At 39.8% G+C, this 16,494-nt stretch overlaps 1 protein-coding gene across 2 annotated transcripts in view; it reads left to right on the top strand.

Annotated features, from left to right (window-relative positions):
- The window catches only part of fgf13a (fibroblast growth factor 13a), a 91,463-nt gene that overhangs the window by 62,233 nt on the left and 12,736 nt on the right, over positions 1-16,494 (top strand). Inside the window, exons 1-3 of one of the 2 annotated variants that reach the window (XM_080502559.1) lie at positions 4,223-4,415; positions 6,779-6,889; positions 11,769-11,872. In XM_080502559.1, the coding sequence (XP_080358685.1) occupies positions 4,226-4,415; positions 6,779-6,889; positions 11,769-11,872 (405 nt within the window). In that variant the 5' untranslated portion in view covers positions 4,223-4,225. Of the gene's footprint in view, positions 1-4,222; positions 4,416-6,778; positions 6,890-11,768; positions 11,873-16,494 lie in introns of those variants that run through there. The other variant, XM_080502558.1, reaches the window with a different exon arrangement.

Here is a 16,494-nt window from a genome sequence, read left to right as displayed (position 1 = left end):
AGAAAATCATCACATCCAAACTGAGTTCAACCTTGAAACGGCCTTTTACCAGCCTCTCCTCTCAGAATGCTTCAGGTCAAAGGTTAGTGTGTTCACGAAAAGGCCACTTCCTCTTCATCACTATGAAAAGCCATCCACTGAGAGTATCAGTGGTATTAAATGGGAAAACCGATGCCTTTTATCGGTAAAGTATGCTTTATGTCATTTGAGGCACATCCTCTGTCAATCAATAAAATGGCGTTGACCCATGAACAGTTCATATTTCTATCTCGCAGATCAAACTCTACAAAATCACTAAAATTAATTAACCTTTTACAAGGGCAGCGATGCACTTTCTTCCGCCCTGTGTACGGGTTTATGGGTCAATCTCAGGATGAAATATTTATGAGTTTGCAGTCTTGACCTCCTTGATTTTCTCTCTGTTGGGTTTTGATATTTGTTAAGAAACATTGGGAAATAAAGATGCATTTCTACACGGTTACACAATTATGTGCTTGTGAAGGTCACTGTTCGTCGGTGGGCCTGGCAGCCCTGCATCACAACCAGAACACTCCAATTTGATTTCAATTTCTCTGAGTTTGCACGTCCTTCCAGTGCTTGTCTAACTCCTCCCATGACTGGAGACGTTTTTAAAGGTGTGCTTTTACTTTCACCCGCTGTCAGCTGGGATTTACACCACCTCCTTCCAACCCTAAAGTGGGCACAGGAGATGGATAGTTGGAATGTTTGTACATTTGAAGTTAGTTTGTAATTGTAACTGCATGAGGTTGTGGATTATTGTGCTATTTTATCATTACCGAGACTGTGCTGCGCTAAACATTATGAATAACTATGTTGTTATTTACCCATGAGGATGCTGCACGGTGGATTACCAGTTACTTAAGTTTTTTTTCTTCTACATTTCACTGTATTTTACACCAAAAGCTATCATTAAAGTTGGATTTATATTGAGTTTCTGTTAGAAATGGTTTAGTTTGCAAAAAATGTTGACATTTTCATTATGTATACTCTGTACCACAACCAAAGAAAAACTGTTGAGTTTGAATTTCAAAGTTTTTATGGCACTATAATACCCTTATAATACCCAGCCCACTAAAGATGAAATTGGACTGTATGTGACCCCTGAAGTAAGCTGTTTTCGACACCACTGTTGTGGGATATACTCTGCGTTTACTTTACCATTCATCTATCACTGACTACAGTTAAACAGTTCTGCAACACCCCTGAATATGTATCTCAAATGTTATTTCACTAACAGCAAAAGTAAAAAAATTACAGTTTAGATTCCATGGGAAATGTCTAATTTCTAACTTACATGCTGCTTCAAAACTGGACTTCCTTTTTTTCTCCTTTGAGTGCCTGTCATAGAAATAGCAAGTCCGCTTCTGCCATCTAGTGTCCAGATCCGTACTTCAATATCAGTCAATCGGTCCAGTCTCTCGGTTTATTGTACTGTATGCGAGTAGATTTTATCCATACATCTGTAATCAAGCCTAAAGAGGCTTAGTCCATACTCTGAATTTAAGCATACAATTGGATTAGTTTGTCATACAGCTGCATGTATAAGTAAAGCAGGATGACAGGTTTTATGGATAGTATTTGCTTTCTTTTGTGAAGTGATGCTCATAAATATTTACAACTTCTATTTTGGTAAATCTGGATATTCATCTGAGCCATGTGAGAAATATAGAGTTTCTGAGAGTTGTCGGTAAAAAGAGAGAAAAAAAACCCCTCTAATGTACACTGTAGTCTCAACTGATGACTTGTCGATATTTTTCAGTTGAAAGTGGTCGGGCCTGTATAACCGGTTTAGTCGGCACATTATCGGATCATTTTACATGATTTTTTTTGTAACATGAGAGCAAAGTCTTCACTGCTCCAAGAAGGAAGTCCAATCCCATCCCTTCGCTTTTCTCCCATCCAACCCCCTCACATCCCAGCAGTGCAATTGAAGGCACGGTCGTGTTTGCCGGATAAACAAGCCCTCCAAATGAATGTTTAATGAGCATTTTAGAAGTCATAATGGCATGTCACTAATGTCCTGTAACGATCTTCCTGTTGATGGCCACGCCTCGATGCTTTCTCTTCCACTGCGCCTCTGACAGTTGTCTGATGCTCTGAACTTTGCTGGATGTAGTCTGCTCGCTTTCTCTCACTTCGCTTCACAAAAGGACACCTCAACTCTTTGCTGTAAAGAAAATGTCTTTTCCCTTGAGAAAAGCTGTTTCAGGTAGGCTCTGCATTTTTTGTTTTTAAATTAAATGCATTTAATTCAAAGTTGTGCTTTTGTGATATTGGTGAAAATGTGCTTAATTTACTTGTAGTAACATGCTTTTTGTGTCTTTAATTACACCGTTTTATTGTATTTCATACATATCTCAGTACTTGATCGTGGCCGTTTGTCCCGTAGCTGTCCATGGTGCTGAAGTGGAGAGAGTTTTATTATTTGTTTTTTTCCCCTAGAATTTTGTTTTGTTCCTTTTCTATGTGAGCTTGTATCATATAAGAATGATTTTGATTGGCGCGTTTATTTGTACTAAAGAAAAAAATATACCTATTGGTGTGTACTCGTGACCTTTGTGAATAGCAGAAAAATGACTAAATAAAAAGTCGGCGACAGTTTTAGTCAAGGACTGTAGATGGCACCATTGGTTAATATATTAAATCGGTTCATCCAACCCTACAGAAATTGAGAGCAGTGACACTCTTAGATTTTGGAAAGAGTGACACATCATGACCCTTGGATCAGACTCCAAACCTCTTCAAACACCGCTGACCACACTTTGTGAAGTATTTTTTTATTTTTTTATTTTACCGAGTAATACTTCTTCTTGATTGTGCTGTTTTTTGTCTTAGAAAACATGCACATTTTACTTGCGCTTATGACGCTGTGAAGTCCACCGGGATCAATTTGTTTGGGCCATAATAACTCGCATGTATATACAGCGAAGCTGACGTCAGCCAAATGGCACCCTGCTATCTTCATTTAGGCTCCAAATATGCAGTGAAATGAAATGTGTGCCATGGATTGAGTCCATGTTTAATTATAAAAGGTTGGATTCATTCTTTAATGGTATCGTGAATTCACACGTCCAGGTGCTAATAAATGTATTTTTGAAGTCGTTATAAAGCATACGGACCCCTGTATGATAAAGATTTTGGGGTGTCTATTTTTCCCACAATATTCACAAGTCAATATCCCTGATCGCCTGTGTGAAACTATGGAAATAAATAAATCAAAAAATTCTTGGCTTTTTAGCGCAACTTTCTTCTCAAATCTGATCGATTCTGTCGATTGTTTTATTCTCCTCAATCTGCTCCCCCTCCCTCCGTTGGTATTTAACATGAATGGTCCTATATGACAGCAGGAGTTTGGGAGATGAACGTGTGCACATGGACTGGGGGGGGTCTGCCTGTGAGTCCTCTGCCTCCTCCTCCCCACTGCTCCTGCTCCTGGTTGGCGGTGGGATGCTCTGCTCTCAGCTGAGCTCAGCTGAGTTTCTCTCTGCGCTGCGCTCGGATGCTGATCCTCCACAATGAAGCGCCTCCTGCTTTTATCTCACGTTGCTTTGCTCCAACAGAAGGACTGAAAAGAAATGGGGAAAACTCCTCTGTGACTCCTTGCATTTCCAGAGCGCGGGTTAAGTCTTCAGTGTAGAATTTAGTCAAAAGCGGATCTGCAAACAGGTGTTTTGCACCCCGAGTCTTCATTTATCTGCGCACCCGGCTGCCATGTGCGCGACCATGCAGTGTGGTGGTGGGATGATGCAAACGCGCTCACACGCGCTGGCTTGGTGCGTGTTTGTTGTGAAAGCGAGAAAATGATACATTTGGAGGAGCATGCAACGTGTCGTGATGAAAGTCTTTTCACAGCTTCGGGTGGAACGTGCGCTTTTTATTTTTTATTAAGCCTCACTTTTTTTTCCCACGGAGATGCACAACGGATAGTTCCCGAATAACGCCACAACCCGTGAAAAATGATCCGTTTGCAGATCATCTAACTGGCTTCGACGCACCACTGGGACTATTGTGTTTCACAGTTTGATTGTTTTTGTGCACTTCGCACAGTCCTGAACTTGGCGCATCGTTGTGGTTGTTGCCTCAGACAGTTGCAGTTGTCGCCTGGAGATTCCACCCCCTATCTATAGTCCAATTTTCTGGATTCAAGCGGGACTGATTATTTTCAATCTCTGGAAGTTTTTTCCAGAGCGCTGCCAAACTGGCTATGGCTGCAGCGATCGCCAGCTCCCTCATTAGGCAGAAAAGGCAGGCGAGGGAGCGCGAGAAGTCCAATGCCTGCCGCTGCGTGAGCAGCCCCAGTAAAGCCAAAGGCAGCTGTGAGAAACCCAGCCGGCTCAACGTTTTCTCACGGGTCAAACTCTTTGGTTCCAAGAAGAGACGAAGAAGACGGCCAGGTCTGTTTTGACGGGTCGTGTAATTTTTATTTAAGAATGACTTCTAATCCAACAATAACCTATAGATGACCGAATGTACTTGTTCGATTTTTGTTTTGTTTTTAAAGATTAATGACTCTACAGAAGTTGGTATGAGAGTGAGGGGACTTTTAATCAAGTTGATCCATAGAGAAGTCACCTTTGGCTCCTCAGATTGTGCTGAGGGACATATTAGACTGATCTGTAATCCGTCACTGTCTACTTATTCATTCAGCACGGGAATAAAATTACAAAGGAGTTTAATAAGTGAATCACTTAAGACATCACTTTAACTTACAAGCCATGAGTCACTCTTCAAATTAAACTGGAAAAAAAACATCACTTTATTAGATGTTCAGCAAGGGGAAACTTAAAATATCTGTATATCTGTTTGCAAAATAAATCTTGCTTTGGTGTTTTAAATACTGTTTCCTAATCAAAGTACAATAAAACAGGGAAAGGTTGGCACTCATTTTAATTATTATGTCTCCACTTTCATTCTGAATTGCAAGCAGACCTCACAATTAGCTCCAGTTTTATATTTTCCCCGCACTTGATTGCCAAGTTCTTTATTGTTGAAATGTATCCAGCTTTTAAAAACTGGAATTGGCAGATAAGTACAGATAAAAAATCCTACCCGATTGTTATAAAGTTATTAATTTTTTTTTTTTTAATGACTTTGTAAGCATGTTTCTCAATCACAGACATGTGAGCACAGGATGAGAGTGTCTGCTATATTGCTGTGAGGACTGTTGTCCATAGTATTGCACTTTTTTTTTGCAGTGTTAAAAGTGTTCTTTAAGCCCATACACCCACTCCATTACCAATCCAGTGCTAAAGTGACCATCTAGATATCTTCTTTGATCTTGTTCAGGTTAAAAAGCTCACTTTTTGTCTGCAACATACCTCAATGTTTGTGAACATACTTTATCCAGCATTATTCACTTCTTTATTCTCAAAACCGTTTTATAACTCTTCATAGGATGCACCTTCAGGCAACTGCAAATGTTTATATAATAGTACATTTATCCTCCTTTTTTTTTTGCACCCCTCACTTCCCCTTTCCATTTCTAACCTGTGGAGGAAGTGATGAAGCGTCTGCATGTGACTTACACATTGTGCCTCACCAAAACACAAAGGATTGGCGTGTTTAGGAGAGGCAGTGCAGACAGTGTGTATGATTTTACATATGATGTCGTGCAGTGTGTTATCATCTTTGTCTGTGTTGACAGTTTGTGCATGTACGCAGGCCCTCGGGCTACGGGTCGTCTGTCTGCATCATATCTTGACAATCAAACGTGCAAAGTTTCAAAGCAAAGTCATTACAATACCTCTGGATACCTGCTTAACTCACTGTGCAGCTCAGTGGTGGGAGTGATGGCAGTGCTGCACGGTAAGTGAGATGAAAGGATGGATGAAAGGTGTGGTTAACCACAGTAAAGGACGCTCCACTCCGCACAGTAACCAGAGAATGACGAGCACTCAGCCTCTACCAGACATTACACAGATGTACCTCAGACGGGCAAACCAGCACTAAACTTTTGGAAGTCATTACTTTTTGTTCACTTAATGAAGAAAAAGACTTTTCTTCTTCACATTGTCAATATGTTGTAATATTGATCTCTAGATTCCTTGCAAATGTCACAATATCATAAACCACTGATTTGCCAAAAGCCTCTAAAGCCATTTTAATGTTGATGAATTGATCATATCCATCTGAAGTCTCATTTATGTTTTAAAGCCATATGGTTTTAGCCAGTTTTGTTCCACAGTCGAGAGCAGCCGATAACCATTTGCCACTACCTTTTTTTGATTGTGAACACAGCAGATCACATTTTACTCTGTCACTTACCATTTAAATGCTGCCACAACAGCAAGTGACGACCACTGTGGCTGAGAATTAAGTGTGATTTAAAGTACCGGGTATTGAAAAACTGCCACTTCTCTAATGCTTTCCAGATCCCAATTCGAAAGTAATCCGGTGGCACGTGATTGAATTAAAGTTTCTCTAATCCGTTTCAATATAAAGGTCAGATCTAAATGGCTGAATTTGCTCTGACATGTTTTTCTGTGGAGATCTTGCGATGTGTTTGTGAGACAGACAGGTGTCTGAGCTCATTATTGTCATTTGTTATATTTGCTCTTTTTTTGTTGCCGTCTCTGCTCGCATGCAGCCTTTCTGCCCTTTTGGCTGAAATGGATTCACGCGGATTCACTAACTCCTAAATTGACGGCAAGCAGTGAGAGTTGAGCCTCGAATAGTCCCATTAAGAACGGAGTAAGAGACGTCACCTTGCATTCATTGATTTCATTCTTGTGCCTTCTTGTCCCTCTTGCTTCCACAGAGCCCCAGCTGAAGGGGATCGTGACGAAGCTGTACAGTCGACAAGGTTTCCACCTGCAGCTGCAGGCAGACGGGACCATTGATGGAACAAAGGAAGAAGACAATGGTTACAGTAAGTGTTGTTCAAATACATCGCTTTGAAATGTATCAACCACTCTTTTCTGTAAAACAAAAAACAAGACATTTAACAAACCAACAATATTTGATATCATATCAGCATCTCAGCTTCACTCAATAAAGTTTAACTTTGTGTCTTTCTGTGATTAGAATTACTGGTGTATACATTTGCATCATTAATTCAGCTTTTGTACCTGGCATTAAATAGTTAATAGGAATTTAATGGCAATGGGACAGAAAAAAAAAATGTATCCAGGTGTGCAGGACTAAGTACCTTTTTAATTTGATCTAATCTGAGTCGTTGCATTCTCAGTCTGAACGCACATCACGAACAGCTTTTACTCACCTACACATTGCCTCAGTGCTTGGAGCCAGTGTGATCTTGTACTATGTAAAGAAGCATTCCTATCACTGCTATAACACCCACCAGCTCTTTTGTTTTCAAATGAATTAAACAGGAGATCAACGGAAGAGTGACAGCGCAGCCACTTGTCTGCCGACAATACAGGAAGAATGAACTGCTGTCTCATTAGACAGCGCAATAAATACTCTTCTTTTTTTTTCATTAATGACTGGAGAGATTCACTTTTAGCGTAATTTTTAAAAAATAGCATTGTTGAGGGAGAAAAAGATCTGAATGATACGCATTGATGTAATTTTCTCTGTGTAATCCCACCACTAAGCAGATGTAAACACTTTTGGAGCCTCTAAATTAGTACTGCTGTCTTCATTGGGTCAGTGTGTAGAGATTGCGTTAGTCTTGCGTGCAAATAGGAGCTCCATGCATGTAGAAGCGACATACTCCACACTGCAGACGCAAAAACAAAGATACTGAAATGACCACCAATATGCACCCACTGGCATTATTATCCCTTTGTCCACACACTGACCACCCCACCCATCAAGTTTGCATGGGCAACAACTTCTTCTGACTTGCACAACAAATGGCCTGCATGGACATGAAAATAATTTTTGAGGAAAAATAAAATTAAATAGTGCTGCTGAATAGAAAAATAAGAAAGAGTGAAGCTCTTTGCGCGGCTCCAAAAATAGCATTGTTAGGTGCTGGGTGCGCTTGTCTCCATGGTGACGGAGTGCGCAGTCCTCTTGGAGATACTGGTGTCTTGTGATGGTGGGAGAGGACCTTCTCCGATGGTTGTGCACACCAACACACACACACACGCACGCACGCACGCATGAAAGCAATGATTTAATCTTTGGTACTGTAGACTGCTCGGGCAACTTCGGACATCTGGCATCCAGAGTGACATTTCCATGAGAGAGGAAAACAGTGTCAGCAAGATCAAATCCACGTCTGATGTATCTGAGTGTTTTCCCTCCTATTTTATACAATATCAGCTGTTTTCTTGTGTTGCATCACGACTAAGCAAACCCACTGGGTATGAAGGGAAAATAAACTATGAGGCAACTGTGAATGTGTTTCTTTGAGAGAAGTGTTTCTCCGCTCAAAACGCAGTCCATTCTTAGCCTTGTTCTGATATCATGCTTCCAAACCAATATTTTTTACTACAGTCTCCAAAAGTGAGAACAAATATTGTCAAGCCATTTTTTTTTTGTTACCCAGAAAATGTCTGTTTCATTTGCTGTGCAAGCAAATTATATTAATATGCGGTTCAAGATAAATATCGGAGCTGCACATTAATTAATTCATTGACTCAAGCTTCTGTTTTTAAGTTACTCTGTTATTTTCTCAACCAAAGAGCCACTGCATCTCGACACAACCCAGTCTAAATATGAACTTTGTTATATTGTCTCCAGAGTTCTCTTTTAAACTATGATACTTTGTCTTGTTGTCATATTCAGGCAGTTGTAATTGTAGGCGTTGCTGCTCCCGGAATGAGTAAGGGATGTGACAAATGCTTCAAATGTGACTAGTTATTATCAGGAAACTTCTGGTTTATTGTCACAGTGGATTGGTCATAACTCCTCGGTTGTTAGTAGGTGGAATTCTGACACAGATACAGTCTGCAAGCGATTGTGAAACCTGCCCTCAGGCCTACTCACCCTACTTGTTCCTTGTGCCTCTGTGCACCAGAAAGGTCTGCACGTGGGTGGCGGCCCTGTCATCCTCTTCAAGGTGCTCAGGTGTTTGTAGGAGTCAGGAAGTAATTGAGTTTCCCCTCTTGAAAATGTCCGTCAATACACTGGCTGGTAATCTTCCTGAAAGGAGTGAAGCTGCGTGTGTGTGTGCATCATGGTGGAAGTCCCAGGGGAAGGACGCTCTGTTGAAGGCTGCATTTATAAAAACAAGAAGAAAAAAAAAGAAAACAAGAGCTTCTCAGGTAGCCAGATGTTTCAGAAAGTAAGTTACTGAACAATTTCATCTGCACTCTTTTTGCAAACACGCAAAAATGTATTCATACCAATACAAAAGTCTCTAATTCACAGCAGAATGAATCTACAAATCTTGTTGCTTTGCCAGGGTAGAGTTAGAGATTACTCATGAAAACACTTCCTCACATCCCCTCTCGCTCTATTTACAGCAAAGCCAGCATGGATCAATCTGCACAATGGCTGTGTGGAGAAAGTTTTCTCATAGTGCCATCTGTAACCTGTAGCCTGCATTTCTGGCAAGAAGCTGCTGAGCCTCCGCACTGCAGTATTCAAGAATACTTGGAAAAGTAGAAATAAAGTTAGTCAAGAGTAGTCTCCCCTTGATAAACTGTTTTCTATTGGTTCATGGTGGGGAGGAAGTAACAGAGTTTGAATTAATTTGCTGTTTGCTAATTATGCTCTTGGAAAAAGTGCAGTTTATGTTAGCGTGAGAAGACGAGAAGGCTACCATACCTTCACCTATAGTTGGCTGGGATCGCCTCAAACTGAATTTTGAGGGGAAATAGTTAACAGATAAATGTGCATATGCCTAATATATATCTGTTTAAGGGTTGAATATAATACACCAAAAACAGGCTATATATTAAAGGCTCAGTGTGACCATTCAACCGGAAGTGTCATGTGAGCAATGCAAGCATCGATACAAACTGTAGACAGTGGTTTAACTTTCCCTGGGGGAGGGGGACATTCTTTAATATCTGCAATAGTATTTGACTGTTATGAATTTGAGAGACGGTGCACTTTTAATGTGAGGTGAAGTCGGTTAACAACGTGACTCAGCCATGCTGTGCTCGAGAATATCAGTGAGAATTTAGGATGCATGAACAACAGCATCGGTATCAGTAAGCTGAAGTCAGCTGCAGGAGAAATGAACAGGAGGTCTGGTTATGTAATATATAAATAATAATACAAAAAAAAAAGAGAAGAAATGTTCAACACTGAGAACTTCTGCTTTTGGTATTATACTAAAGATTATAATGACGGACTGTGTCCACGGCAATGCCTGTTTACTGCACGCAGTGAATGTAGTGGTATATTAGGCATTCCCATCGTCCATGTTTATATAGAAACAGAAAAGAAAGGATGTGCAGAATGCCAGCGATAAGACAAAATGAAATTTAAGAAAAGCCACGATACGGCACTTCGCACAAAGGACTCTGCAGATACACATCCAGTAAGTGGCTGACAAGAGCATCTATAGTAAGGACATGACTCACAGCTTAGCTGCACAAAGATGCAAGAGCTTTGCTTTTATTTCACATATGTGCATAAACCCGTCATAGGACATCAGGCAATGTTAAAAATGAAAAGATGTATACAAGCGGTGTGTCATGAGTCTATTTGCAACATTATTTGTTGAAATCACATTCCTATAAACAGCAGTACTTCCCTTTTTTGGGGAAAAAGAAGCAGGCAGACGGTCAGGTGGAAATTCACGTGCTTTCCTCTTTTTCGCCTGTGGGTTCGGTGTGTACGCGCACACACACACACACACACACACACACACACACACACACACACACACACACACACACACACACACACACACACACACACACACACACACACACACTTTGCAGGCTGACACTAATTATGTGGAGATGTACCTCACTGCTGGTGGCTGTCTCAGCCTCAAAAGCTTCCAGGCTTCATTCAGCCCCCTGGTGGTCACAGATATAAATATATGTCCCCACTTTGTTTGGTTCCACTTGGCACTTTGAGCTTTGCGCCATGGTGTGGTAACCTGTTGGAGCTGTTCATCAGTACACTGTGGTCATTAATTGATGTACATGATCAGCAACAATGCTCAGTTAGACTGAGGAATTTCAGTGATACTCAATTGATAGAAAAGAGTCCAAAGTGTGCCAAGATAATACCTCCACCATCATCATCACACCAGCACCGGCCTGAACTGATAATGTTGTTCACACAGAGATCTGACGCAAGTGTCTGAATGTGGCAGCAGAAATCAAGACTCTTCAAATGAGGCAACATTTTTCCAGTCTTCTGTTGTGTAATTTTGTTGAGCCGATGTGAACTGTAGCATCAGTTTTCTGGTCTCAGCTGACGGCAAGTGTACTCTTCTGCTGATGTAGCCCATCAGCGTCATGATTTCAACATTTTATGTGGTCATAAATGGACTTCTGCATACCTTGGTTGTATTAATCGCTCATCTTCACCATCCGCCAATCGAAATAGATTGTGTCTGACTAACTGTTGCTTATACACATGTTTTTTACTCACTGTTTCCCTGTTTTGTTTTATTGTTTTATTATTACTTTTAACTGTGAAGCACTTTGGTCAACCTTGGTTATTGTGTTAAATGTGCTATATAAATAAAGTTGGATTGGATTAGATGTATATTGTTATCAATTAACATCTTGGATCAAATAAAATGGTCAATAACATTTTTTCATTCATTTTCTAAAAATCATTACTCTTTTTAATGGACACGATAAAGGCTGCTTTGTTGTTTGCGTGTATTATTAATTTTCTACTTCTTTATTGCTTTGTTCCAGCCATGTTCAACCTTATTCCAGTGGGGCTGCGAGTGGTGGCGATCCAGGGGGTGCAAACCAAACTCTATCTGGCTATGAACAGTGAGGGCTTCTTGTACACATCGGTAAGTGTGTTTGTCTGTATTTGATGGATGGACCTCACCTTCCATCTTCGTTGTATTTATTGCAAAATATGGGCTCTGTCTGAATTAAAGAACATGACATGATGACGAAAAAAACAAAAATACAAGAGAGGAGTGATAGATGGAAATGTTGTTTTGCTGAAAGTGTTGTTGGTTGTTTATTTATTTATTTATTTTTACTTATCTGTGTAAATGACAAACAATCTCTGACATTGCCCACTCAGACACATCATCCGGGCTGATTAGGGAACATTATTTTCTGATATTATTTGACAACAAAAAAATCAACAAAAAGTTCGAAGAGTGTCAGCAGGCTAAGCAGTGACATGTCCGATTGTGGCAGGTGGCTCTTCATATTTAATTAAATGTGCTAGGTTATGAATAATTCAGCTGCAAACCGAACAGTGTTCCTGGTCATCTTCTTTCCTAACACACACACACACACACACACACACACACACACACACACACAAGACTATTATGTGGTGGTAAATGTCTTACAAAGAGCTAAAAATATTGACTTTAAATTTCTGATGTTGAAAATAAAATCTGGCTATGAAAAACACAACCTGAACCGAAAAAGCAAACATTGGCTCTGAAACGCTCTTACTGGAGCAAGATGTCCTAGTACTGGAAGAGTATTGGCACAATAAAATACTCCATTAAAAAATTAAAGCCATATTAAAACTCATCAATGGTCACATCTTATTGCATTATAGTCAGTATGTTTTATCGGGGGCATGTGAAAGTGATACTGGTTTGTAACTCATTTGGCATGCAGGGAAAATGTCACCAGGAGGCTGGTAAGGAAAATGCCGTACTCTTCAAACATTTAGCATACTGAGAATGCCATTCTTTTTAACCTGGTGGGTTCTACCTGAAACTCTCTGCTGGCTGGTATGATAGTACAGATGGCATTTAAATACTTAAAATTTGGGCTTGTTTTGCTGTAGTTTTTTTTTATCACATAAAACTCCACTCGTTTAGAATAAGTTTTTGCATCATAATAGTATTTCAATATGACAGAAGCCCTGCTCAAATATCCAAAAAGTCATGTTCACTATTCTGTGTTGATTTTTTTTTTTTTTTGTTATTTAGTGTTAGTCTTCCTGCTGTGTAATTTGTCCAATTACAGTTTGTAAATCTAGTGCTATTCCTGCAGATCAAAGTTTCAGATTTGAGCAGCTGCATAAATGATAAACCAGCATGTTGCTATTAAATATTTTCAGATGCTCGATTTACATATGTGGAACACACTTGCTGTTTTCACTGTGATGACAGAAAGTCGTGTAAGTGTACCTCTAAAATTACTGAAATGACCTACAAGCACCAATTAATTGTTCTCTTATTTACAATGTGATCCCAAGTCAACAAAATCATGTCAAAATTCAATAAGTACATACGCATCATATCGGATTAGAAGCAGGGACTCTTGCGCTATAGTATTCAAATTAGTGCCATAAATTAAAATCTTGATAGTCACTTTGAATTAGTGGGAAGAGGTATGAAAGGTACACTGAATATGTTGAGGTTTTCACTGGTAGTGAGCAAAACTGACAAGATTAGCAAAGACTACACCAGAGGGAGATGGTTTAGTCATGTATGTAGGAGAGAAGACATCTATGTAGGAAAAACGATGCTGACGATGAAGTTGCCCAACAAGAGTAGAAAAGGAAGGTCGTGGAAGCAGTGAGAGAGGACATGCAAGAGTTCGATTTGAGGAATGACTACACAGGAGAGAAACTATCAGAAGATGATCTACTCTGGCAACCCTGAACGGTAAAATACGAAAACAAGAAGAACTATAACATTTACAGAACGAGACAAATCACTGCTCTGCGGCTGTCATTTAGTTTGTCTGTTACTGGATTAAAATGAGCTACAGCGATATGTATGTCAACATAGGTACTGCCCCAGCTAAACATGCCTGAGGGGGAATATACAGAATTAATTAAAATATAACACACTCCATCAACTCCTCCGCACACATACACACTCACATTAACATACTTATTGATCACAGTCCCCCACCAATCCACAGCACTTAGTGAGAGGCTTTAATGATTTGAGTTTAAAGACGGTCAGTAATTAAGCAAGTTGTTGGATAACATTTAAAGAAAAGATGGAACCTTATCATAAAACCTCTACAGTTCAAGTAGCTGCTGTAGAAGTATTTTCTGCTTTTGTTCACTGGCAAACCCTCAGGAACATATTGGATGTCAGACAGTTTAAAACTTCCTTAAAAGGGCATAATATTCTTCATATGTTTTAGTCTTGCTTCCATCTGTTGCACTGTTACAGAAATAGCTCTGCACCAAGTCCTCCATAGCATTTTATTTGCACAGTGACACACAGAAATACCCAAGGTTGCTGCTGTTAGGATTCTGTAAGTATTTTTCACAATGCTTAACTCAGATGGTGTTTTAACATTCAACAGCAGTACAATGTGCATTTGTTTTGTTTTTCCATTAATAAAACATCACCATGTTTGTAATTTCATCCCCTTGATATGAGGATGATCTGTGACACAAAGATGTGTTCTCAATATAATGGGATTTTTGTTTAAAAAAAATTTTTAAAGCCAAAAGATTCCAACTAAAACATAGAAATATTGAAGAGAAACGCAATACTGAAAATGTAACGTCTAAAAACACCCAGGCTTACTGCAGCATCAGTGCTGTGTTAAATAGCAGCCCTCACATTAAATACAGTACATAATGTTGGTGTGTAATGTTGGAGAAATGCTGTGGGGGAGGATAGGTTGTAGTGTGTACTATTTCAGCTAAATTAGACAGGGAGCTGAAGTGAATGTAAACCTGGCTCCCTATTAGTGCCCGTCTTGCCAGGTCTGCTGCTGCTATGGGAAAGTGTTGCCTGCAACTGCACGTTAAACTGGCCAATAGCTGGTGAGCGTCCAGGGGAGAATCCCAATCAACAGCGAAGAGACAACAGATGACGTATAATTCAGGGTAGGGGGGAGAGAAAGAAGTGTGTCGCTTCTGCTGCTGCTGCTGCTAGGATCGACTTTGCACTGCTGTGCACCGACGCCATGCATGAAACATGCATTTAAAAACATCAGTGACTTTTAGCTTTTAGAGCCGACAGAACCGCCTCACATATGCATGTAGAGTTTGAAGCAGATAACATACACCAAGAAACAAGAGTGTGAGAAATGAGTGAGAGAAAAAAAAAAAAGAGTGCACATGTGTGGGTGAGGCAGAACGCACCAGTGAAAATATATTCATCCATCAGCGTCAATGTGTGGGAGAGGAAGAAACAAATTAATATGTATTCTACTTACTATAAGCTTTTTGTTTTTTCTGTTGACCCGGCTAATTCTGTCCAAGCCGATGATCACGTCTTCCTTCAGAAGTGTCTTATGGTTCGAATAAGAGGGGGAAATTAAGTTGGTGGTATAAGTGGAATCAGGAATATATAGTTTAATCAACAGATTTCCTGGGGGGGAAAAAAACATTTTTTGTGGGGTGTTTTTGTTTTGTTTTTTTAAATGAGAACTATGTTTTTACGTACCCAGCTAAGTGGGGTGCGCATATCTCACGAGGTGCCGTTGCAGTGCTGTTAATAATTTGCTGGTGGGTCATATTTGAATTAGTGTGAGTCACCGAGGCTCCAGTTGATTCTCGTCTAGACTGCTGTGAGTGTGTGTAAAATGGAGAGATCAGTGCTCCCGGTGCAGAGATATTTATCAGGTTTTACAGGCTCTCAAACAAAACAAAACAAAAAAAAACAAAAATGTGCCAGTTAAATCCGTACAGTTGTACACTTTGTGAGCGAATCGCAGCATCATACATTAACCCATAAATAAGTTTTATGAGCCAATTCATTGAAGATGCATTAAGAGCCATATACATGTTCAAAATGAAATGGACTTCATCTCAAGTGATGTAAAGTATCAGTCACATATTTTTATGTTGGATTAGGGATATTTTCTACTTCTAAAAAAGATTAGAGAAATTGATATCTTCTATTAGGGACATTGGAGTATGGAAAAACATTTTATCCTTTAAAATTTGATACCATAATGGTAGAGAGGATTTTTTTTTTCTGGAGATAGTTTTGGGAAAAGTGGCCAAGTTATGCAGAGCAGAAGAAACGAGATGAACATGTTGGATCCATGAAGACACTCAAACCTCAACGAATGACTGGGTGATCATACCAGAGGAGGAGAATCCAGAATCACGTGCTGGATATTGTTAACAAACTGTTTAAGGTTTAATGTGATACACATCAAACACGCAGCGACAATGACATGGTATGAAACCACTAACTATGTCTTATAAAAAGCGATTCATCTTGTATAATTGAATCAGTATGGTATATATTTTCAGCTTGAGTGTAGAATGGAAAAAAATAAATTACTGCCAAAGAGATTTTAAAGAAGCTTGTATTTCATTGAGCTTTTACAATATGTGTTCACGTTTAATGCACTTGTGTTCGACATGTCGTTGGCCCACACCCATGCCTTTTCAGCCCTTTAGCAGCCACAATGTCTGTGGTAAATAACCACTGCTGTAAGGTTTCACTCCAGTGAGCTGTGTCATTAACTACTCTGTGCTGTGCTGTGCGTGTGCGTGTGCGTGTGC

This window comes from Blennius ocellaris (assembly GCF_963422515.1).
Source record: "Blennius ocellaris genome assembly, chromosome: 9".
Lineage (NCBI taxonomy): Eukaryota > Metazoa > Chordata > Actinopteri > Blenniiformes > Blenniidae > Blennius > Blennius ocellaris.
Note: the sequence above shows the minus strand (reverse complement) of the source record. Positions and strands in the feature narration are given on the sequence as shown.